The sequence below is a fragment of the Ptiloglossa arizonensis genome, chromosome 2 (assembly GCF_051014685.1).
Source record: "Ptiloglossa arizonensis isolate GNS036 chromosome 2, iyPtiAriz1_principal, whole genome shotgun sequence".
In the NCBI taxonomy this organism is placed as follows: domain Eukaryota; kingdom Metazoa; phylum Arthropoda; class Insecta; order Hymenoptera; family Colletidae; genus Ptiloglossa; species Ptiloglossa arizonensis.
In genome coordinates this window covers 14,926,040-14,951,359 of record NC_135049.1, presented here as the reverse complement: position 1 = coordinate 14,951,359, position 25,320 = coordinate 14,926,040, and the positions used below count along the sequence as shown (strand labels likewise).

Below are 25,320 nucleotides of genomic sequence, written 5' to 3'. Positions count from 1 at the left end.
TATTATTAGTTCATAAAATCAATTCCACGTCCATAATTCCTATGATTATTAGACATGTATGAAAATCTAGAGAAAATTTGCAATACACTGAAAATAAAAGAATTTTCTTAAAAAATAGTATCTGCTCTGAGACTCTGAAGGGGGCACTCTACGAGAAGTTGGAGATCGACTCTGAGAAATAAAAGTGAACGCATGTAAATCGAAGATTGATGGTAGAAGAGAAGAAGGAGGGGGCTGAGGGGGTCTGAGGGGTGCAAGAAGCGATTTCACGTCGCTACGTGACGCCGGAAGATCAAAGTTCCCCGTATTCTGGCTGATTGCACCTAAAAAGGGTGTTTGACCAAACTGTGACTTTTTTCCCAGGGAAAAGTTCTCGATTGACATGACGCTGAAAGCTCTACTTGACGATCCGGTGGAAACAGTTTCTTATGAGAGAGCTGTCTCAGAACGAAACCAGATCTTAAAGTTTGAAACTTGCTGCGGAGCTCGAAGACACAGCGAAGTCCGAGGGCAGTTTTATGGTCGACGATATTAAAATCCCACCAGGACGAGAATGATAACGTGGTTACCGAGAGTTTGGATCTCGGTTTCGATTGAGAGCCGAACCGTGATCCCTGAACCGTGGATTACTGGCCACTTCGGTTTCCTTCGAGGCGATGAAAAATCATAAAAATGAAGTTCGAAGATAGAGACGAACTATTCAGACATATTTCTGTAATGGGAAGTTATTGGACCCTTTCGAAACTCGATTGAAACGAGATACACGAGATAGATGAATGATCTTCGATAGTAATCGTTAACTACATTTTTGTAATTTTATCTATAGAGATAGAATATTTCTCCATTGGAAGAATTTTTATCGGGGAAGAAATTATTATTGCTGGATACTTTTTTGTTTTTGTTCAAAATTATTTCGCCGCGACGAATGTCATAGAATTTGTTTAGAGTACATCGTGGAAACATTGTACGCCTCGTTGACATACTTTCGGAACTCTTGGGAACATTAGGCGAAGAAATTCCTCCTATCGATCACTTTTTTGCAAGCGAGGTCAGGGATCTTTAGGAAGTATTAGTACGTATGTAAAAATACGAGCGTAGTCTATGTGAAATTAAGAAAGATTTGTAGTCTATGTAAAATTAAGAAAGATGTTTAGTCTGTAAAATTAAGAAAGATGTTTAGTCTGTAAAATTAAGAAAGATTTGTAGTCTATGCAAAATTAAGAAAGATGTGTAATCTAAGTGAAGTTAAAAAAGATTTGATTCGAGATCATCACTGATCCCGAATTTGTTTAAAAACCGCAAAACGTCGAAATTTGCAATTATTATCCATAACTTCGAATTATCATCACCGAAATTATCGATTGCGTCGAGTTCCTTTTTGTTTTTAATTTCTTCCAAAAGAAGCGATCCATGAAAATACCTTTTCCTTTAGTTAGAACAATCGTTTTTGCATCGAGAAAATTGTAATTGAATTTTTATTTCGCAAGTTTCGCGTCGAAGGACGTTGATTAAAATTTCGAAAAAATTTGTACCGATTCTACGAAGCTACCTCCACAAAGTAAACAATTTCCAGAACGGGCATTTTGTAATCATAATTAACATCTCGATCAGATAATAAAAGTCGCGGCGCAAGTCGTTTCAGATAACTAATCCGCGGGTTCAACTGTTATGGTCGGACACGTCCATACCATTCTGTATTTTTATAATTTCCGGAAGGTTTATCGTCAAATTGAAATCGGCAGGTTTCATAGCCTATTCGAGTAAAAAAATCTATTCGAAATTACCTATCTCTTATACTAGGTTGTTCAATAAGTTTTGTCGAACCGTATAATACAAAGTTGCTCGATAAGTTTTGTCATTCGATAAAATTTATTGAACAGTATAGTACAAAGTTGCTCGATAAGTTTTGTCGTTTGATAAAATTTATTGAACAGTATAATACAAAGTTGCTCAATAAGTTTTGTCGTTGGATAAAACTTATTAAACAATACTACATTCAACAGTACTGAAGGTCACTTTATTATTGGCGAAAAATAGGCAAAAATATTTCTTACGAATAGTATTTTGATCGAATGGATAAATAACAAGATACTTCAAACAACAATTCTTACTGACTCATTTTGTACACCGGAAAAAAGTTTAGCAAACGTGTAAAGCACTTCCAACAATACAAAGACATTCAAATTTTCAGTTTTTCCAATATCGTGAGTTATTCGATAAATCTACAGAACCCAAAAGTTAAAACACCGACGTTAAATATTATACGTCTAATACCTGTTATTCTAACGAAGTCCCAAAATATCGTGGTGCAACAGACCAACAAATTCTCCCCATTGTTGTGCTTTTTACACTTCCCAGAAGCAAAGAAAAGTTTCTTTCTATTTTACTCGTAATACGTTTCGATGTTTAAAATTATCTCTGACCGAACGCGTACAGATGTCCCTGTCTCGTCGAAGGGATTAAATAAATCACTTAACAATGGAAATCGCACGAGGGAGAAAAAAAAAAGACAAAATAGGTGGGAAAAGGATTCGGTGATTTTTCACTCCGACTCGCGCACTTTTTAATAAGATCCATTAAGAGATTACGGTCGGTTTTTCAGTATGGAGGCGAGGCCGGAAGGAGATTGGCTACCCACGAGAAACCGTTGGAGATACAGGACCAATTTCTCCAAAAGCTCGGCTACCAGGACGTATCGAGACGGTCTCGGCTGGGGGTCGATCCTGAGTTACGACACCTCGTTGCTTTCCACGTGGGTAAGTACAGTTTATTCGGTTCCGGAACCGTTTATTTCAACGTTGCGTGCCGAGTAGTTCGCGCGTCTGCGGGCTGATTTCTCTCAATTGGCACTTGAATAATAGAAAGATCTGTTGAACCGAATCAGACGTTAACTTGCTACAATGCACGATATGTAATAGATAGGTTTCTAAAGTTGACACTTGAACTTTGAACAATTGTAAATATACGATAAGTGTAAATATACGATAACTGTAAATATACGATAGAGTCGACAGACCTGTGTGAAACTTCACACGTGTTCATTAAACGGTAGTATCTTTAAAAAAATAAAACGAGAAATCTAATAGCTCCATTTCTTATCGAACGACAAAACTTATTGAGCAACTTATTATGTATATTTTTTGGGAAAAAATACTATGACACTTCTACTTTGAACAAATGTAAATATATGAACGTGTTGACAGACCTGTGTGAAACTTCACACGTGTTCATTAAACGGTAGTATCATCTTTAAGAAAATAAAACGAGGAACCTAGTAGCTCCATTTCTTATCGAACGATAAAACTTATCGAGCAACTTATTACATTGACGAAGTTTAGTTATAGGGTTTAGAAAGTGTCCTGTAATGGTACACTGTTTAACCAACAAGTTTTCAAACTTTGAAACGAACATTTTTCACGGAGATATTGATCATTTTAAAAATGAATGGAATAAGGATCTTAAGAGTAACATCTTTTTCATCGAGATATTAAAAATTTAAAAGAAATCGATAAAATTGTTTGTTTTCGTAACAAGTAGTTTAATATTTGTGAAGATAATACAGTAAAATACTCAGCGAAGGAGAAAGTAAAACACGATAGTAAAATAATATTACACCGATATGAAATGATAATATAAACAATGTTACATGATAAGAAGAAGTCCCATATATACGAAAAACTTAATAATAATTCCTTTTAATGTCGTTTTAAACGGTAGACTTGTTACGAATGCAATTTCTTTTATCGACGAATAATTTGTATTATCTATTACTCTTGGTACGTCTTATTTAAACGAAATACATGGTTTGCAATGACTATAGTAACTCCAGAAACATTTCTGACATTATTCCTTTGGGATGACGGAGGAAGTAGCGGTCGAAGCTTTCAAATGTCTGAAATCGCGTCGAACTGCTTTCCTTTCCGCTTTATTTCGGATTTAGGAAAGAGGAAATAGTCACAGGGGGTTAAATCAGGCGAATACGGCGAGTGGCTAAGCAGCTTTTCAAGTCAAAAGTTGCACCAGTGCCTTGGCTCTTTGCTCCTTTGTGACTTTTCGACGTCGAAATGGCACTGTCACTTGTGGTGCCTAATGAGGCGTACTTTGTATCCAAAGCAGACTGAACGTAGTTATTAATGAGGTTTCAGTGGAAAGACTCTCTTTGAACAAATAGTACCATTACATCGTTTACATATTCGTATATATTTTATCTACATATATATTTGACAATAAAACAACCAGTCTATTAAATTTACTACATCCCTCGGTATCTCCCGGATGAAAATTTTCTTAAATTAATATTATTTACATTCGATCGATTCTCTTTACTTTAATTTATCAAACAAATAGGATTTCATTTTTTTTAATATATAACAAGACCCAAACACTACAAGTCATTTACGAAATTAAAGGAGCTTGTACAGATTAAGAATACAACTTTATTGGTATTGAATTTAGTTTTCATTCTTTTATAATTTTAATCAAAGTCGTTCAGAATTTAGTCGAATTTAAGCTGAAAGCTTATGCATACTTTCTGAATTAATTTCTCACAATTGATTAACTATTACAGGTTCGAAAATATAAAGAAAACTGTATCGTACTACGCCACAATCTAGCAAACATTGATTGAAAATACGAATAACAACAATCGTAACATTTTCACGTGACACAAATGTATGATACACAGACGTTGAATGTTCGACTGTTAAAAATAGAGTTGTTAAAAATCGATAGAAATAGAATTGTTGAAAAACTGTCGTGTAGTTCCGCGCGCAGGAGCGACGATTAAACTCAAAAGCTCGCAATTTGTAGTAAAAAAAAATAAAAGAAAAAAAAAAACGTAAGAATATTGTGATACGGAAGAGGAAACACCGAGCTCTTGAAGAATTTTAATCTGCTGAAATGGCGTCGATAAAAAACCCTGCGTTCGCGTTGTTTACGTTTTCCAGGCCCGAGGGGTTGCATAGTCGCGTTGGAAAAAAAAAAATTACTAGTGAGAAAGTCCCTTAAAAAATTGTGACGAGTAAAACTAACGTAACTCGAAAAAAAAAAAAACATCTCTCATCGGGGGTGAAACGCCAGAGCGAAACTCGCCCCTGTCGTGTGGAAGGCCGGTGGTTCGCGCCAGTTCTCATTTGCACCCTTTAAATTTTCAAACTCTCGGCCGCGACGGGGGAATCCCAGCCCGTGTAACGAAATTTCCCGCCCAGCGACGCTCTTGGAAACGTGTAGGCTCGTCCCTTTATTGGGAGGGACGTTTTACGAGCACGCTGCCAAATACACTGGAGATCCGAAGAAAAAAGTTTCAGAATTTTTTGGTAATAGTCCAGCGATCGAAATCGTCGAAGGAAATTATTTCCCGCGTAAACTAGTAATAGGTTGTTCGATAAGTTTTGTCGTTCGATGAAACTTATCGAACAACCTAGTATTACTATTGTGGGAATTAATCTAATGGTGGTTATTATGAAATAAAGGTGAATGAAGTTTTAGGATATGTGTGTGTTGAATGTGGTAGTAGTAGGAAGAAAACATTAACAAAACACATAATTTATGACTACGCTGATCACGCTGATCACGCTGATCACGCTGACTACGCTGACTACGCTGACCACGGTCACTACATTGACTACGCTGACTACTATGACCACGCTGACCACGGTGACCACGCTGACCACGATCACTACATTTACTACGCTGACTACTATGACCAACCACGCTGACTGCGCTGACTACGCCAAATGACCACGATCACTACATTGACTACGCTGACTACGCTGACCACGGTCACTACATTGACTACGCTGACTACTATGATCACGCTGACTGCGCTAACTACGCCAAATGACCACGATCACTACATTGACTACGCTGATTACGCTGACATCGCTGACCACGATGACCACGCTGACCACGGTCACTACATTGACTACGCTGACCACGCTGACTACGCTGACTATGCTGACCACGCTAACTATATTGACTACACTGACCACGCTGACTACGCTATTCTTATTTCACGCGACAAGACACGCTACGATTATTTACGTATCGACAAAACTCTTCTCTCGCATCTTATATTCTCACACGCGTACATTACCTTTCGTTCTAACCCTTAATTCTTCTCAGACCATACACCTGGTCACGTTCGCCCAAAATTTCCCAATCTGACGCCATCTAAATTGCTAGTCTTTCACACCTCGAAAACACTTCACTCGTTCGTCTACTCCAAACACTTCAGATTTTCTCCGGTTCATACGCAATTCCTTTCATTCTCACTCATTGCCACACTATCATGAAAATATACTTTATGAACGTGAATATGGATCTCTCTGACATGCAAAATCTCTCTTTCTAGTTTTGTATAGTGATGTCGAGCTCTCAGAATTATTTGTATATTAATAAATGAGAAGTCATCGAACGCGATGGAATGTATGTTTATATATTATATTTACTAACATAATCTACTATTAATTTACTATCGATGGAGAAGTTGATCGGGATCGAGATGGTTAATCTTATTGCAAGTAATTTAAAGCCACGATTATGGAAAATTATTTCAAACTGAGGGGATAAGAAATTGCTGTACTGAATTAACAAATTAAGGAAACTCGTTGAAAATGTAAACGAAAAATCGAAAGGAAAAGGAGAAATATTAATTCAGGAAGCTGGCACAATTAAAGGAATACATTTTTAAATAAAAACAGCAGTACGAACTTGTAGCGTAAACAAAGAGAAACTGTGGAACGCTTTAGTTACCGCAATTAAGGTAAAGGAGAACACAGAGAGTTTAAATAACAAGAAAGTATTTGAAAAATGCGGGAAAGTTACAACGAAGTCGCGAACTCGATGAAATTAATAAAATTAAACGCGGAATCGTCTTCATGGCGAGCGCTAATTACGCAATCCATTAAAATAGGTTCATCGATCGATCATTTACAAGCACATAATTACGCGCGTTAATCGTGCTAATTACGTGCGCACTGGAAAATACCGATAAGTATATAATTCAAACGGGACGGTGAATTCCAACAGGAAGTTAATAGGATTAATCTACTTGACCGATCGCCATCGTGAATATTCTTCCCGTATATTGCAATATTAACGAACAAAAAGTAACTATCTTTACGAATTCAAGGGGAAACTACACCCACAGGTAAATTGTGTTTATATCGAATCCTACGTACGAAATGAAAATAAAAGTGTATGCAATTCAAAATTGATCTCTGAAAAAGGGGAAACATGGTCCTGCGTTAAATTATAATTTATTAAAATTTTTCGAAAGTAACATTCGTTTGAATTTTAATGTAAGTAAAAAAATTGCAACAATAACGATTGCTTTGGCAAAATTTCAAGTTGTAAATACGGGTGTATATATATTTACAGACTCAAACATCCTGATAATTGCTTTATGCATACATCGTTATTTGTGTGTTTAAAATTTATTGTGTATTATATATAAAGTATATACAACACGATAGATATAACGTACAGCCGTAATTTTCATTTTCGTACAGGTACAGTAAATATTTTCATCGACGATTAGAACGATATTAGAAACGTTCCAAAACTCGGTGTTAATTGGAGAAAAAAGGAGACGAGATTCAAACGATATTTCCATGAAACTGTGACAATTATTTTTCGGTAACTTTCTTTCTCGTTGGAGAACAAACATCGTAAAAAATCGTGCGCTACATTTTCGGTCAGTCTTTAACTTACGATCGCTGTGATACGGAAATGAAACAGGGCACGTGTATTGAAGTCCAGCCACCGTTATAGTCATTCGTTCCTCCTCGTTTTCGTACAATCGATGTCACAGTATTGCAACCAACGGTATTTTACAATTTGCGTATGAAACGCGAACGGTGAAAAAGGGAAAAGAAGTGGACGTGCGTTCAAGTCACACCGAAAACATGTGTTGTCGGTATCATCGCGACCGTGGTGTAAAATTATGGTGAACAATGAACATCCGCTTTCCGCTGGTGACCATTCACGACAAGGAATTCGGTCGCGTTAAGCTGTACGGTTAGTTGATCGACCGATTAACGAGCAACAATGGCTACACCATTGGATCGATATAACGAGTCCTCGTAATTTTACTAATTCCGAATCAATTGTTTCGATCGATGGATTCGAGCTTTGAAACTTTATTCGCATATAAATCAAATAATAGATTGTTCGATAAGTTTCGTCGTTCGATAAAATTTATCGAACAATCCTATACATTTTGCTCAAAATACGTTTAGTCGGTTGTAATTGCAACAGTAACGATTGCTTTGGTAAAATTTCAAGTTGTCAAACACAGGTGTATATATATTCACAGACATCAAACATCCTGATAATTGCTTTATATATACACCGTTATTTGTGTGTTTCAAATTTATTGTGTATTATAGATAAAGTATATACGTACAACACGATAGATATAATGTACAATATAATATTGTAAATAATATGTATTATATATCGTATAATACATACCATGTATTATAATACATAACATTATGTTATACATAGTAATACGTTCCTCGAAATTAGGGACAACTTAAAGAACTGCATTGAGTTTACGAAAGGTAGAAATTCAAATCAACATTTAACTCGACTTAAAGTATCGATGCGATGAAACACGGGATTCGAAAAATGCTTCTCCTTTTTCCAAAACAGTTCAAACAATTCTTTGTTCGCTATCCATCATACATTTCTCTTTTTTCTTATATAATAACCTGCAACTATGTAACTTCTCGCGTTCATATAAAACTCGATCACAGATCTCGATGATGTAAATACAGAACTGTCGCAAGGAAACATTGCTACGAAAAGTGATAATTATATTGCTGAATTTCAAGCAAACAGACCAGGATGTATTATAAACAATTCATATTATTCCACGTAGGTAACTGAATATCTGGTTTCGACTAAACCTGTGAGAAGTACACCGTAGTTCGAAACAATCTTCGGTCCAGACTATGACCTTAACAAAGTCTCGGTTACTCCTCCCCCTTCTCCTCCCCTCCGGCACTTCGGAATGGTTAATCGCTGTTTGCCCATCAAATAACGCTACTAATTGCCTGCCACCTTAGATACACGCTTATTCGAACGTTTTCAACCCTTCCACCCGAGAGTTACATATTGCTATAGCGGAGGATATCGACGCTGTTTCCTGTTTGTAATTAAATAACTGTTTCGTAACAAAGTTCAAAAATTCCAAAATTCTCTTTGTGGAATCGACGGTGGATTGCAAGTCAAGCCGATACTGTTATAAACAGTATCTTTCAGAAGTCGAGAAAGTCGATTTTGTTATTACAGAAGAGAAGAAACGTTGCAAACGGCCTAATCGTTCGATTGATCGACCAGAATTTTTTAACAAGTAGAACTCTTTGATACAACAACGCGTACTATGTTGAAATAAAACTGAATTCAATTATTAATTTTTGTCAAAGTTAATTTCCAGTTCTGAGCTCGTGTCACTTTGACTCTGAATTCAACCCCTAAGTGATCCTTAATTTTCAAGATTGAACGATATTAATTCTAGCTCTTAAGTTTCTAGTACTTCGATTCTCTGTATTGAATCCTTTAAATTATTGTACAATACGTTAAATTCTAGCTCCGAGTTATCTATCATTCGACGACTCTTTAATTTCGAGTCTTTGTGCTCTGTATTTCGATGTTATAACTCTCCTACAATGACTTTTTGATTCTCTAAGCTCAACCCTAACCGATCCCCCTTCTGATTTATGAACTCCTCCCTAAAATCCCCTCGAAATCCTTGAACCTTCGTCCCAAACATTCGTTATTATTTTTCTCTCATTAAACAAGACATCGTCTTGATTCCTCTTCGAACAATTATAATAGCGTATCAGTATTGGATCATAATCGATCCAATTCGAATCGAAGATCATAATTCGATGTTATAATTCTCCTGCAATGGCTCTTTGACTCCCTAAATTCAACCCTAACCGATTCCCCTTCTGATTTATGAACTCCTCCCTAAAATCCCCTCGAAATCCTTGAACCTTCGTCCCAAACATTCGTTATTATTTTTCTCCAATTAAACAAGACATCGTCTGAATTTCTCTTGAAACGGTTGCAGTATCTCATCAGTATCAGATCATAATCAACTGTAGATCTCGTCGATTAATTAACCCCTTGACACCTTCGCGCACTCTAACCCAGAACCATCAATATTGCACGACGTGATATTTGCACTACGGTTGTTTAATTGGTTGCTATGAGACACGTAACGAGAAACCCAGTGTTATACCAATTCGATGAAACAATAAATCTGTGGTGGTGAGAAAAATCTATCGATCGTATATATTAACACTACTGCATTCCTCTGCTCCATTATGCACTCAGAATCTTTGGATCGAAACTGTCCCGAATGTATATAATTCGTATTTTCAATTTTATTAGGTTGTTCGGAAAGTGATTTCGTTTTCCAAAATGGAGAATATATAATTTAATAAAATGTTTATACACTCGAAAAAAATCGTATTTCATTTTCATCAAAGAAAAAAGGAAATGACTTTCCGAACAACTTAATATAATACAATGAGAAGGCAAAGGGTATACATGATTGTGCAGTTGCATATATTATAATAGCTTTAATTATACAAAAGTAACATATATTATAAAAACTCACCTGTTTAACAAATTCTATAAGAACATTACACAGAATCCTCCATATTAGTTATTATTAATAACCTAAGTAGTCGATGCAACGTTAGACGATGCACAATTAGGAGAATGCAATTGATCGAAAGAATCCCGAGGAACACATTAAAATTAATGACCTGAGACAGCGTACATATAATAGTGGTCTCAAACATTGCACAACCTTGAAACTGTCAATATTTTTAATTTAACTTCTACACGAACTGTAAGTATCTGTCGTACTGGATAATAAAGTTTCAATTAACCTCACAAAAAACGCAATCCATCACAATGAGACAATTTAGTGTGACTACTACATTTGTAATGTATGCATATATTCGACAAACTGTACTTTTTTGGACTATACTTTTTCGGTTATCTATATTACTGGGTATTGAAGCTTTAATTGACATCGCAAAAAACGTAATCAATCACACTGAGACAATTTACTGTAACTACTACATTTGTAATGTATCCACATATTCGACAAACTGTACCTTTATGGACTGGTGCAATTTCTACGCCCACCACTATAGATACTTACGTCTTTCGCAGTGGAAGGTTTAAACGTCCAATTTCGAATAAAAATTGTCTCACTCCCGAGTGACTCGAAATCATCGTTATTCCATCGACGATGAAATCGTCATAGATTCGCGCGTGCCTTTTGTAACGAGTAGAGCTCTCCAAGTGAAATTTCGAATCGTCGACCAGCCTGTAATCGACATTTAACGTTCCAGCATGGGCAGCCATTGGGTCGTTTTCCCCGGCAAGGCGAACACCTCGTTTCCGGAAGTTCCGCCGTGGAAACTCTCAGTCGTTAGCGGTTATTATGGTTAAACATGGTCAGGTCCCGTGGATGCACGAACCTGGCCAGATGAATTTACTGTTTCAAAGGTCACTGAACGTGTCGCGCGTGCAGCGGCAACCTTTTACGATGGTGTAATCTGTTTGGTACACGCTTCGTGAAATTCTGCTGTAACGTATCTATATATATGTAAATTGTACGATAGTATTCCGTGTCCTTGTTGCCGCTTGCCTTTCGGGAAACGGTTCGAGAGTATCAGGAAAGAGGATTCAACATTTATGTAGACAATTCTTAATGAGCACAGGTCGAAAGATTAATCCTATAAAATTTGGAAACTATTTTCACGTTTTAAAGTGCAAATTGCCTTCCTCTGTCATTTTACGTGGATAAAGAAGTTACTATTTTTTGGTTTAAGGTGTGTATCTTTTCGTTTAAAGTGCATAAACAAGTGCTACCTTTTCGTTTAAAGTGTATAAGCAAGTACTATTTTTTCGTTTAAAGTGTATAAACAGGTTACTATTTCTTCGTTTAAAGTGTATAAAGTTACTATTCTACTATCTTTCTACTTCGAAAACTACAAATGTTGTTCTATATGTTCATTTCTATTAATTCTTTGGGTCTGTCTAAAGTTATTACTCGTATTTGGGGAGTATTATAATAACTTATTAATAGAAACTTCTATTATAATAAGTTTCTTCTTAGTTTCTATTTACAACTACCGAGTGGAAAATATTGCAATTGTAACAGTAATATTATTCTCGTCGCATTGAAGTGAAATATAAAAAATCGGTCAATCCGTGGGGTGGAAAGTTCTAAAGGGTTAATACCCTGTATATTTTTTTTACAACACTGCACGAGTGGGAAAAGTCAGTCTATGATCACGTCAGGACAGAATCAATTGGCAGCCAAAGGTTACTACCTCTCACTACTTCCTTAAACGATCTTTCCTCCCTTTTATCTCTCGTTTCCCGACCCGCGCTTAAAGACGATCAGTTTCTACGTAGCTCGAAAAACTCCCTCGGGATTGCAGTACAAGTTTTCTTCGCGCCATCGATCGTCCTTGTTCCACTCGCCTCAGCGACTGGACAGAGTTAACATAATAAACGTTGAAATGTTCGCGTGAATGGGAATAATAAAGATAAATTGTAGCCTGCAGAGGGGTAAACGCGGCGGTCGGATGTTTAATCCGCCGGGGATTTTGAAATAGATACAGGATCTTATTGCCCCACTTGTTTTTATTTTCAACGGGATTTTATTTTAGAGAAATAGTAATTTACCGGTTTTTTAGCTCCCTTCTAATTAACTAATGCTGATAACGGGAGCGTAGATTTTGAAAAGATATCTCGACCCGCGAATAATAATACAATACCGAAAATGTAAACGAGAGGAGGTGTTTGCTCGAGACGAAATCTTTACACGAAATGATGACAGAATGAATGATACGAAATTATGGTCTGCTTAGATTCTGATGCAAAATAGGAGATATCGATTGAATTAATAAGGTTTTTGCAGATTTTTTTCTAATTTTATAAAAACGTAACAAATTCCTGCAATTATTAAATATGATATAAAAATTGTAGATTTCTTTAATAAATATACCAAGTCATCCAGATGTAGCTACGTCATTGATGGTTATTAATATCTACTTTTTAGTCCAGGTTGTATTTTCATATATATGAAAAGAAATTTGTAAGAGCACACCCTGAAAACATCTTTGTTATTATTTATCAGAGTAATTTTACACAGAATTCTTCGCAAAATGAAGCGATTTACCTAAATTCTGACCCAATTCTCAAAATGTTTTCACCGACCTTTTGTTAATTATATAAGTACATGTTTCATTCCTTTTTGGAGAAGTGGAACGATATTTTAATTTTTCACCGATTGTGAAATCTGATCTGCTAACATTTCAGCCGGTACAGTGAATTTTTTTCTCGATAAATATACCTATTCAGCTTCTGTCAGAATCCTTGACATAATTCAGCAAATTCACTGACCTGGCCATCAAGTTGTAGTATTCGTGCGTATTTTCAATTGTTCTCTAGTTTGTTATACTCACGTCACCGGAAACGTCAAACAACAAATGAGCATCGTTATCGGGATAGCGTGCAATGTTTTGTAATATACAGAACCATAGGTTATCCCGACGTTGCTCTAATCGATGTGTCATTGAACAAAATAGAATTCATTACCGAAACGAATTTTGATGGTTCTGATTTACCCCCGTTATCGATAATCCTTTGCATACGGTTGCGAACGTAATGCAGAAACGGAACGCGATCATAATGTATTTTGCTGGATTGAATAGTCGATGCAATTGTAACAAAAGAGATTACGTATGAATAGGAGGATAATACCTATTCTAATAGATTTGAAATACCATGCAGGATCAAAGCAACAGAACGTTTTGTCAAATATAATCGATACAATGGTTTATATGCGTGAAATTTTTACAGAATGATCAGTAATATCGGTAATTTTGTTATTATTCGATATCATTAATTTCTACCTCTCGTTTAATTTTCCTGACTCTCGTACGAAGATTATATTGAGGTAAATAATGCAGCAGAAAGTTTTACTGGTTTTCGTTCAATATTATATAGGTACGTTAAATATTTACATTCTTTATGTATTATCCAAAATACGTTAATTATATTTGTACTTATTAAAACGAAGCGAAACATAGTTTCACACCTTTTACTTTGTTATGATTTCGTACAATGATTTATTTTATTTCGAAAAATCAATTCTTCTCGTTCACATTTTTGCATTAAATTATTCACGAATCAAAGTATCCTTTCAGAATTCGTTCTCCCATTCTCGATACTCATTAATTAGAAAAAAAAACGAAAACAAGCGAATTACTGTTTCTCTAAAAGAAAATTCCCCTGACGATAGAAAAAAAAAGTAGAGCAACCGGAACCTGCATTCGTTTTAAAATCCCCAACGGATTAAATGCCTAATCTCGCGTATACAAAACAGCCTTGAAAAAAATTCGTACAAATAAAATGAGACTTCTCCACCATAAAATGGAATAGTATACAAGGGATTAATCATCAAGAATTATCGTTTCTGACAAACAGTAAAAAAATAGTACGCATATAAATATATTTACAAAATTTAGATAAATTACTAAATAATTTACAAATAATTGCAGATAAATAATCATTCGAATAAATATTGCGTGTAATCGCGTAAATGACTTTCGTAGTTTCGTAGAATTTGCCTTGTTAATTTACCAATGGAGATTCTCGACCAATCGAGAATTCGACTAAATCCGGTCATTCGATTGAATCACGGTAAAGGCGTTCCTTGACACGTTTCATGGCAAACTGGCGATCATTTCAAAGGGTCAGCTTCTACTTGAGACTGTCCACGTTAAATTCGGACCTTTGGATCCAAGTTTCACGGATTGCTTCGACCTTATTCCCCTGCTGAGCCCCATGGCAGGCGTGCTTCAAAGAAGACAGTTGCGCTTTCGGTGCAGCTTCGACATTTCTGTGTGATTCGAGAATCGATCGACAGCCAGAGAAAGCCGTTTGGATGTAGTTATTGGCAACCTAGCTACGTATAACAGGCTTCTTTGTCCATTTCTGAACCAACTTGGGAAAGGGAGAACGTAATAGAGCTTGTTTCTTGATTGTGATCCTCGAGTTTTGCATCATTATTGAATAGAGATTCCTTTTAACCGGGGTAGGTACAGATTGAATCAGAATACACAGTATATACATTAATTACTATACGAATTAACAGATTTGGATCATTATCGGATGGTAATTTCTTTCTAACGAGGGTTGGTATAGTTTATAATCCTAGATATTTACATCATTATTGAATAGAGACTTCTTTCAACAGGGGTGGGTACAGATTCGATTAGAGTATACAGTATATACATTAATTACTGTACGAATCCACAGGTTTGAATCATTATCGGACGGTAATTTCTTTTTAACGAGGGTAGGTATATTTTATTATCCTCAAATTTTGCATCACTACTGGATAAAGACTTCTTTTAACCGAGATAAGTACAGATTCGATTAGAGTACGCAGTATATACATTAATTACTGTACGAATCAACAGGTTTGGATCATTATCGGATGGTAATTTCTTTTTAACGAGGGTAGGTATAGTTTATAATCCTAGAATTTTGCATCATTATTGAATAGAGACTTCTTTTAACCGGGATAGGTACAGATTCGATTAGAGTACGCAGTATATACATTAATTACTGTACGAATCAACAGGTTTGGATCATTATCGGACGGTAATTTCTTTTTAACGAGGGTAAGTACAGTTTGGGTCAGAGTTCGCGGTATATAAATTAATTACCGTACGAGCAAATAGAAGTGAACGCGAGAATTGATTACGTTCAGCTCTTCCACTCCGGACTGCAATAAACATTTTATCGTAAAAATCCGAAGAATTCGTGAACTTTTAGACAATCTCGTGAAAGTTACAAACTCGGTTCACCGGTTGCTCGCGGCCAGGTCGCGCGAATCGCGACGCGATTAGGTTTCTTCTCCGAGGGCTTTTCGGGGCCGAGTGAGAAAGAAAAAAAAGAAGAAAAGAGAAAAAAGAGTTCTTCTCGGTTAAGACTCGGTATCGTGTAACCACGGGCTGCGTAACACTTTAACTTAATTAGTCAGGCAAATTGTATAAGGCAACTTCGTATAATGTACTTGGAGTTTATGACGGCGTCGCGCGACGGTACAGAAGCTCTGAAATTGCTCATTAATAGCGGCAATAACGTTATAATTACCGTGGCACGCGTGAACTGGGCCATAGTTTCGTATCTCCGAGACGGTGGAGGTTGCACGCGAACGTGCCATTAAATTTCGAAAAGCGCAGCGGGAAGCACTCGTCGCTGAACAAAATTGATACTCGTTTCATTTAGAACGAAGAAGTGGGGGAGGGGTAACAACGATGAGAAACTTGTTTACAGAGTGCTTCGTCCTAATAGGATCGCTCAAGAAGCTGTTTCCATCATTGTGAATTACACGTTTTCAACTAAACGCAATAGTAGCTTGATTCACCGCAGAGTGACCCTCGGTTTCAAGTAACGGAATCGAATTCGCTCGAAAGCGGGGTAACGATGTGTGTCTTGATACGAGATCGTGCCTCGCGCGAAACTTCACACGAAGAAAGTGAAAGTGAGAGAGAGAAAGAGAGAGAAAGAGAGAGCAACAGCCAGCGAGTCTCGCATTACATACATTCAGCAATATATACTCTGTTGCAGAGTAATCAATCCAACAAGTTAGTCAATGTTAGAATAATGATTTTTTAAATACTTTTATCACTGAACGTTTACTTTCTAAATTTTCTAAACGTGGTTATCCATTACACTGATAGTTTATACTTTTACACAATTGATACTTCTTACATTCCTCGCTCTCTCCTTTCTCTTCTAGACTAACGCTTTTACCAGTGAGGGATCATATTGGTATTGAAACATTTAAGTATATTATTATCATTTAAATTATCGTTGCGTTGATCATTTCTATCTTTCTGTTGATCGTACAAAATGACAAGCAGTATATGATACGTATTGAAATTATAACGACGAGTATTTGTAGATGTATAATTTTAAAAGCATTGAACAATGAAATTTATAAAAGATAATTGATTTCTAATATCTTACTATTGTATCTACGCGACACTTGCAACGCGGAAGATGAAAACGATAACTTATCCAAACTTCCTTTATAGTTAGAACGTTCTATTCAAATTTGAAGTTATTCACCCGAATATAGAATTTACAACATAGCCCGGGCACTATCCTTCGAAACTTAAAATCGATTTTGCAACTAATAGCGCGACGCGAGACGTTTTAAAGTAATATCTCGGAAACTTCAAACAGCCCCTGTTAAAAACTTTTGTTACCGGACTTACACTCTCAATCCTTGGCCCGAGAAATATTGAGTCCAATGTGTTTGCTCGTATCGGGGAAGAATATTAAATTAATTCTCAAAACGAGTGATTCTTTCGCAACAAAATTGTCCGGTCGAGACAAAATCGTCGAAACTTTAACGCGATTAAAAATTAAAATTATTGAGAACGAAGCTAATCACACTAAAGTTGACAACGTCGATTACAATCGTAATCAGTCGTTTACTGTTTCTCTTAGAAGTTTTCGATCGATAATTATATATATATTAATATAATCGTCTTCAAATGAGCAAAAAGAGAATAATTTAAATTCACAAACGAGAAGAAACCATAAGTAAGGGTAACTAAAATTTGTAGATGTTTAGACGAGTAAAAATTTGAAATAAAAAATAGTTACAAAGTAATATGAGAAAGTGTGAGAGTACAGCAGATAAACACCGATTCGTATAACCTGACACGTGATAGGGTAGTTGCACACAGTTTTTAAAGGCTTGTCAAACAAACACGGAGAAATTTTTTTTTTTTTAGTGAAACCAACGTCAAAATTGATGGATATTCATATGTAAATGTTTGAATGTTTTAAAATTATAGTGAAAAAAAAAATAAAAAAGTTACAGTTGGCAATTCGAAAAAATCCTATCTAATACGGAACACGATGAATTTTTATAGGAAAATAAATAAATTTAATTTTTGCTACAAAAGATGGTTTATTTATGTAAACGAAATACACGAATAACCGAACAGAATCGCATCTGTTGTATTTTACTTGCTCTAAAAGTTTCTTTCAACTTCTATACCTAACATAATAATATAACTATAACTATAATAATAATAATAATAATATTTAATACTTGTAATCGTAAAAATGTAATATAATGCCACATAACATTAATATAGAATATACGTATTCCGAAGAAAATAAATTGAACGAACTACTTTTGAACAATCAAGAACAAACGTGTTTAATCGTACAAATACAATACTTTCGAACTTAGTATCGCCAAAAAACTTTGCAATAACTATTATTACTGGCTTTCGAGAAAGTTTTAAGCACCTTCAACAACAAATTGTTCAATAATTTCTATCGTTCGATAAAACTTATTGAACAGTATAGTACTAGGTTATACAACCTATTACATTCAAAATAGGAATTTTAATCATTAAAATTCATTACTCACCGATCGAAGTCTTTCTCGCGAATCATTGTTTACAACCCACGAATATTCGAGCGCACAAGGTTCGAAATCAAAATTGAAAAAAAAAAAAATGTTTCCAAATTTCAATTCGCGACACTGGGTGTCGCCGCGATCGCGAATCGGTGAAATATCAATTGACTCGCGGGCAACGTTTTGCACAGCACGACTTGCATAACTAACAGGGAATATAAATATTTAACCAACGGGGCGGAGAAACTGGCGTGCCTCAGGATGCTATCTAATACAGGGAAATTTCGAACTCCCGGCCGAAAGTTGGCTGCTGGAAGTTTAGTATAATGACAAATGGAACTCGACGCGGAAGTTTGCGCAGAAACTAACGCGACCTGACGCAAACGATACTTCGTCCGTTTCTAAAATTACGTTCAACGGCTCGCAAACTCCCGCGCCGCCGGAGAATTTCACAGAACCTTTGGCCAAGTTCAAGTAACGACCGGTAAACATTCGTCCGATAGTTTATTGGAAGAAAATTCAACTTGTCGAGTATCTTACCGGGTTAATCGACTCTTTGTTGAACTACTTGGCAAAGAGTTCATTACTAAATATTTCTTACGAAATATTTCTTCTTGTTCTGCAAGTCGCGTATTTTGGTAAAATGGGGTTAATTGTCACGAAGTTAAGTAGTAAAGGAACGATTCTTCGAACTTTGCCCTTTTACTTACAAAGGGAAAGTTTCAACCTGTCCCTCCCGATTTTAACGCGTTTTTACAGGATGATAGAAGACATGTTTGTAGTTTAATTTATGAGGTATCGCGTGTGGATGGTTTTTAATTTTGGAAATACAAATAAATAAATTTGCCCAGAGTGTAACATGAGCTGTGTATATTCTAACTATCGGTCATTGGTTTTCTCTTTCGTTTGAAAATGTATTATTTTTCCCTTGAAAATAAGAGAATAGTGTAGCTTTTCGGATATTGTTCACTTTTTATATTTTGTTAGAAATTTTCGTGAAATTTCACGCTCTGATAAAGTTTACCGAATAATTGCTCGTCGATCTCGATGATTGTATAAAACCGAGGTAGGTCAAACTTTAATTACTTGTACCTTCAAAAATGGCTGGTCTCTACGTTCAATGTTTTATGTATTCGAATAGACACTCATACTCTATCAATCTGCAAAAATACGTTAAAATCTGAGGGGAGTTTCAATCCTTCTCTCGTTCATTATTTTGTTTTTTTACAATATATTGTTTTCACGAACTGTTGAATAAAAATGAAAATTTTTTTCAATTCTCAATGATACGTTACATGCGTCACATGCTCTCAAAAATCATTTAACTACTATCGTAATAAGATTATAATTGTGCAACATTGTAATTCATCCCTGAAGAGTCTAACGAGCAAAAAAATTGTGCAAATCGATCGATCGTAGCGATGTTGTTGATATTCGCCGAAAAATCGAGAAAAGTGTTGAAATCGAAAGGAAGTTGCGAGATTCAACGTTGAGATGACGAATGGGGTGAAAGATGACGATGTGACCAAACTAACGCAATTAACCTGCTGAAGGTGGTGGCATGGCTGGTTGGTAACCCATTAAAAGCATACTCACGGTGTAACAAGATCCAAGCACGTCCTGTAATTACCTGGAACGGTGAAAGTCCTCGATAGACGATTCGATGAAAGCTCGAGAAATCAAATTACCTGACCCCATTCACGATTTGACTTTACCTGTGTCGCTGCTTGCAAACTGGAATATCGAAATATCGACGATAGGGAAATGGACTCCGGAGCAACGAAAAGAGTGCAACTGAAAGACCGAAAATATTCATGAGGTGAAGTTACACAACTTCGTGTCGTACCGATTGCAAAATCAATGGATGCATTTAAATTTAACCAATGTACTTGATACTAAAAGAATCGTGATCCAGATAAAAATATTGTGACAAGAGAATGAGATTCTGGAGTAACGAAAACGATGCAATTGAAGAATCAGAAACATTCGTTGTGAAAAATGACTCGATTTCTTCTTTGGAAGAGTTACCGGTGTTACTCTGATTGCGAATCGGTGATTGTATTTAAATTTAATTGCAGAAACAAGAATAATTTAAATATTTATTATATTAATACACGTTACGTATTATTTGTACGTAAAGTACACGGAAAGTTCGAAAACACGATCAAATTATTTAAATAAAATGAAAATAAATATTTATCGTTACGGTCGTGAGATCAAAATTACTTTCGGGAATGTTCAGTGCTGTACACGAGAGTAAACAATATTGAAATTGGGAATGGAGTTTTTCGAACAGCGAGTAACGTCGAATTTGAAAATCTCGGAAGATTGTCGAGCATCGATTCGTGGAAAAGGAGTCGGGAACTGTAAATGTAAAACGTAAATATTGGAAATAGCCGAGCACGGCGTTGCGGATCGTAATGCAGAGGTGAAAGTTCGCGTGCTACGGCAGAATATCGAAGACGCGGTGAGCTTTTATTTATTTATTCTTTTTTTCTTTCTTTTCTTCTTTCCCTTTTTATCGCCGCCACGAGCACGCCACGTCGACGGGTTCTCGCAACACGGTAGGCGACTGATTATATAATAATATATACCGGCGATTCGCGATAATTAACCTTCGTTAATCTACGGACAAACACGAAGCCGCATCGGCGGCCGCGTGAACGTCAATATTTATTCAATAGATTCTCGTTTAATATGCCAACGGATACATCCGACGCTAGTTCCTCGAACAAACATCCAGCTTCATTGCAGCCTCGTACGTTTCCCGCGCGATCGATCGAGAACCTCGAGATCGTAGAATTAAATTGTTTAATTAATCCAGCGAGTATCGGTGTCCTATATATTCGGAAATTCCGTTTCCACCGGTATTAAAATTTATTCGTATATCGTGCGATTTTTCTCGCGAAATATCGACCATAGGGATATGGCCGATTGAAATTCGAATACAATGTAATACGTTCACAAGCTTCTCTGTGATATAAATTAACGAAATTGAGATTCGAATACAAGGTAATACATTCACAATCTTCTTTGTGATATAAATTAACGAAATTGAGATTCGAATACAAGGTAATACATTCACAATCTTCTTTGTGATATAAATTAACGAAATTGAGATTCGAATACAAGGTAATACATTCACAATCTTCTTTGTGATATAAATTAATGAAATTGAGATTTGAATACAAGGTAATATATTCACAATCTTCTTTGTGATATAAACTAATGAAATTGAAATTTGAATACAAGGTAATATATTCACAATCTTCTTTGTGATATAGATAAATGAAATTGAGATTCAAAAACATTGTAATACAATTACAATCTTCTTTGTGATATAAATAAATGAAATTAAGATTCGAATACAAGGTAATACAATAACAATCTTCTTTGTGATATAAATAAATGAAATTGAGATTCGAATACAAGGTAATACAGTAACAATCTTCTTTGCGATATAAATAAATGAAATTGAGATTCGAATACAAGGTAATATATTCACAATCTTCTCTGTGATATAGATAAATGAAATTGAGTTTCAAATAGTATGTAATACGTTCACAATCTTCTTTGTGATATAGATAAATGGAATTGAGATTCGAAAACATAGTAATACAATTACAATCTTCTTTGCGATACGAATAAATGAATTTTGTCCATCGAGATGGTACGTGTAGCGAATAGAAGCGATAACTCGTACGACTTCGTTCTCTACTTTTCATTTACCACGAGCGACGGTGTTCGATAAACCATGTGTATCGTGAAATAGTGAAAATGGGAAAAATGGCAGAATGGCGTAGGAAACGATCAGAGACGTAACATTTCCTGAATCGTATCAGAGTTTACGCGAACATCTACACATGAAATATACATTACGGAGTCCCCCGGAGGATGATTTGCATGCTTCGCGCCATGAAGTGTTATTTAACGAGGAATTTCGGTAATATTGGCGATAAATTCTAACGCGGACCCCCATTCGTACGGATACACTCTCGTAATCACGCGCGGATGTCAATTTGGATAAATCTTGAATAGACGGAATTTTTGAAGCTCCGTTTCGACGTATCGCACGGTTCACTATTTTTCATTATTCGACGAAGGTACACGACGCAAAAATTTGATAATCGACTTACCGGGTCCGTCGATATTTTTCACGAGAATTTTGCATCGTGTTCGCGTTCCCGGGGTTTCGCAAAATCAGTTCCCTTTCTTAATTTTCCGCGCGCTCTGGTATTCTTCAACATTGCTAAATTCCGCGCGCATATTTCGCGCCAGAGGGTGCACACTGGGAAATTACAATTTCATGAATTCGAAATCTGTTCGGCCAACTTCTTCCATGGAACTTCACCGGGACTCCAGAGATTCTATTTTTCAACATTCGCAACAGCTTGCACGAAATAACAGCAAATAGCTAGGTGAACGTTACATATTAATATCCAGCATTTCTTGGAATGGAAATACATCGGATAACTATTGACAATTCTCGTAACTGTAAATTTATAACGGATACAATTAACCATATTTTAATCACCCCGTTCCGTTTCGTTGCATTCAATTTCGTTCCAGGCTTTGAAACAGTTTGTCGAATATCCGACCTCGTTTTTCTTCTAAAGGCAACTGCTCGTTTCTGCAATATTATTATAATCAATACTACTATCGAACATCTTTATTACACATACACGAAAGTAAATATGTGCTTGTATAAAAATAAAATAGATCTGTTACGAAACCTAACTTTCATCTGTATAATATGACAATCGTTCTAACGATTGTTTCCATAAATAGACAAGTAAATATGTGTCTATATAAAAATAAAATACAACTGTTACAAAACCTAACTTTGATCTGTATAATATGACAATCGTTCTAACGATTGTTTCCATAAATGAACAAGTAAATATGTGTCTATATAAAAATAAAATACAACTGTTACAAAACTTAACTTTGATCTCTATAATGTGACAATCGTTCTAACGATTGTTACCATAAGTGGACATTCGACAAACTTCGACACTTGAGTGTCGAAATTACACTGAATTAAATTAAAAAAATTGACCGATCTTACAAACCCCAGTTTATCGAAACAAGATGTCAAATTACAGTGGCCTGGGCTTGGGTAAAAGTTAAAATGTACTTATAGTAGATCAGCATAAATGTTATTATCACGTTCACAGTCCACTGACCCACTGCCGGTTCGAGACCGTTTCAACTCGAGATATATCACTCGTACGATTTAACTGGAAACTTTTCTAAAACTTCGAAACGTGTATCGCAAGAATAATAATACGGATCGTTCGGAAAAGAACGTGGAATATTTATCGCTATAAAAATTGATCGTTTTTGATCTTCCTACAAAATTCACACTTACAAGCACGAATCGTGAATAAAGTACATAATCGTGACAGAAATTACATCACCTAACGTGTGTAGAGGGACTCTTTAAACATTTTATTCTCCAAGTCATTCGATATTTACTTATTTGTAGAGAGACTCTAAACATTTTATTCTCCAAGTCATTCGATATTTACTTATTTGTAGAGAGACTCTTTAAACATTTTATTCTCCAAATCATTCGATATTTACAAATTTATAGAGGGACTCTTTAAATATCTTATTCTCCAAATCATTCGATATTTACGAATTTGTAGAGGGATTCTTTAAACATTTTATTCTCCAAGTCATTCAATATTTACGAATTTATAGAGGGACTCTTTAAATATCTTATTCTCCAAATCATTCGACATTTACGAATTTGCAGAGGGACTCTTTAAACATCTTATTCTCCAAATCATTCGACATTTACTTATTTGTAGAGGGACTCTTTAAACATTTTATTCCCCAAATCATTCCATATTCACGAATTTCGATAAATACGATATTTTCGTATATTCCAATACGATATTTTCGTATTTTCCAATACGATATTTTCGTATTTTCCAATACGTAGATATCGTATTTTCCAAAAATCTACCAAACATTGTACCATTGTCCTCTTCCGCGTTGATTGGAACCGGTAGTTGCTCATTTCTTTATCTTTTTCTTGCAGGACCCGCATCGCCATTACCCGATCTGGTAGGATACAGTCGTTGCGGGTACGCGCTGGTGTTGAAGGGGTTGGTTTTTCCCCAATGGAAGAGACGACCCTTGGCTGTCATCGGATCCAGGCTCTTCCTTTATCCGGGTAAGCGTTCCACTCGAGATTCCACCAATCCCCTGACCTCCCCCAGGATAAGAAACAGTTGGTAAGAATAGAGCCTAAGGCCTGTCGTAGGAGCAAAAAACGAACGTGGATGTCTGCCAACTTTATCTCTTCTTTCCCTGACTCGCTTTCTTGCGGCCACAATTATTGAAACATACATCACCGTGATAAAGATCGAGCTAGAAAATTCATACTCGAGTCTTCAACTCGTATTGAAAAATGAACCTCGTGGATCACGAACGTTGTTACGTAAAAAGTTTACGGAATTACGAACGGAGTGATCAATTTTTACCAAATGCAACTTTACCAAATAATACAAGGTATCGTGAAAGAATTCACTACTCGAGATGCGTGGTGCGATCGAACAGAGTGTGAATCTTCGTATAAAAGTGAATCGAAGATGAGAAATAAGATTATTGTATACGAGATTTTATTTTCAGGAAAAATGGTTTTGAAAATTTGTAAACCACTCGGTTAAATTGACCATTCTTATGTTTATGTTAGTAAACATTCGTGGTAATTTAATCTGCTTCGATAATGTAAATGTAATCAAGTAGAAATAACGAGTAATGGACAGACACATCAAATTTCAAAATTAATTTTCTCTCTAAAC

General features: G+C 35.8%; 1 protein-coding gene across 1 annotated transcript in view; it reads left to right on the top strand.

The window, feature by feature from the left end:
* Window positions 1–25,320, top strand: part of Phlpp (PH domain leucine-rich repeat protein phosphatase) — a 134,909-nt gene that overhangs the window by 20,893 nt on the left and 88,696 nt on the right. The window contains exons 2-3 of the mRNA XM_076305521.1: window positions 2,603–2,756; window positions 24,555–24,689. Of these exons, the coding sequence (XP_076161636.1) occupies window positions 2,603–2,756; window positions 24,555–24,689 (289 nt within the window). The remainder of the gene's footprint in view (window positions 1–2,602; window positions 2,757–24,554; window positions 24,690–25,320) is intronic.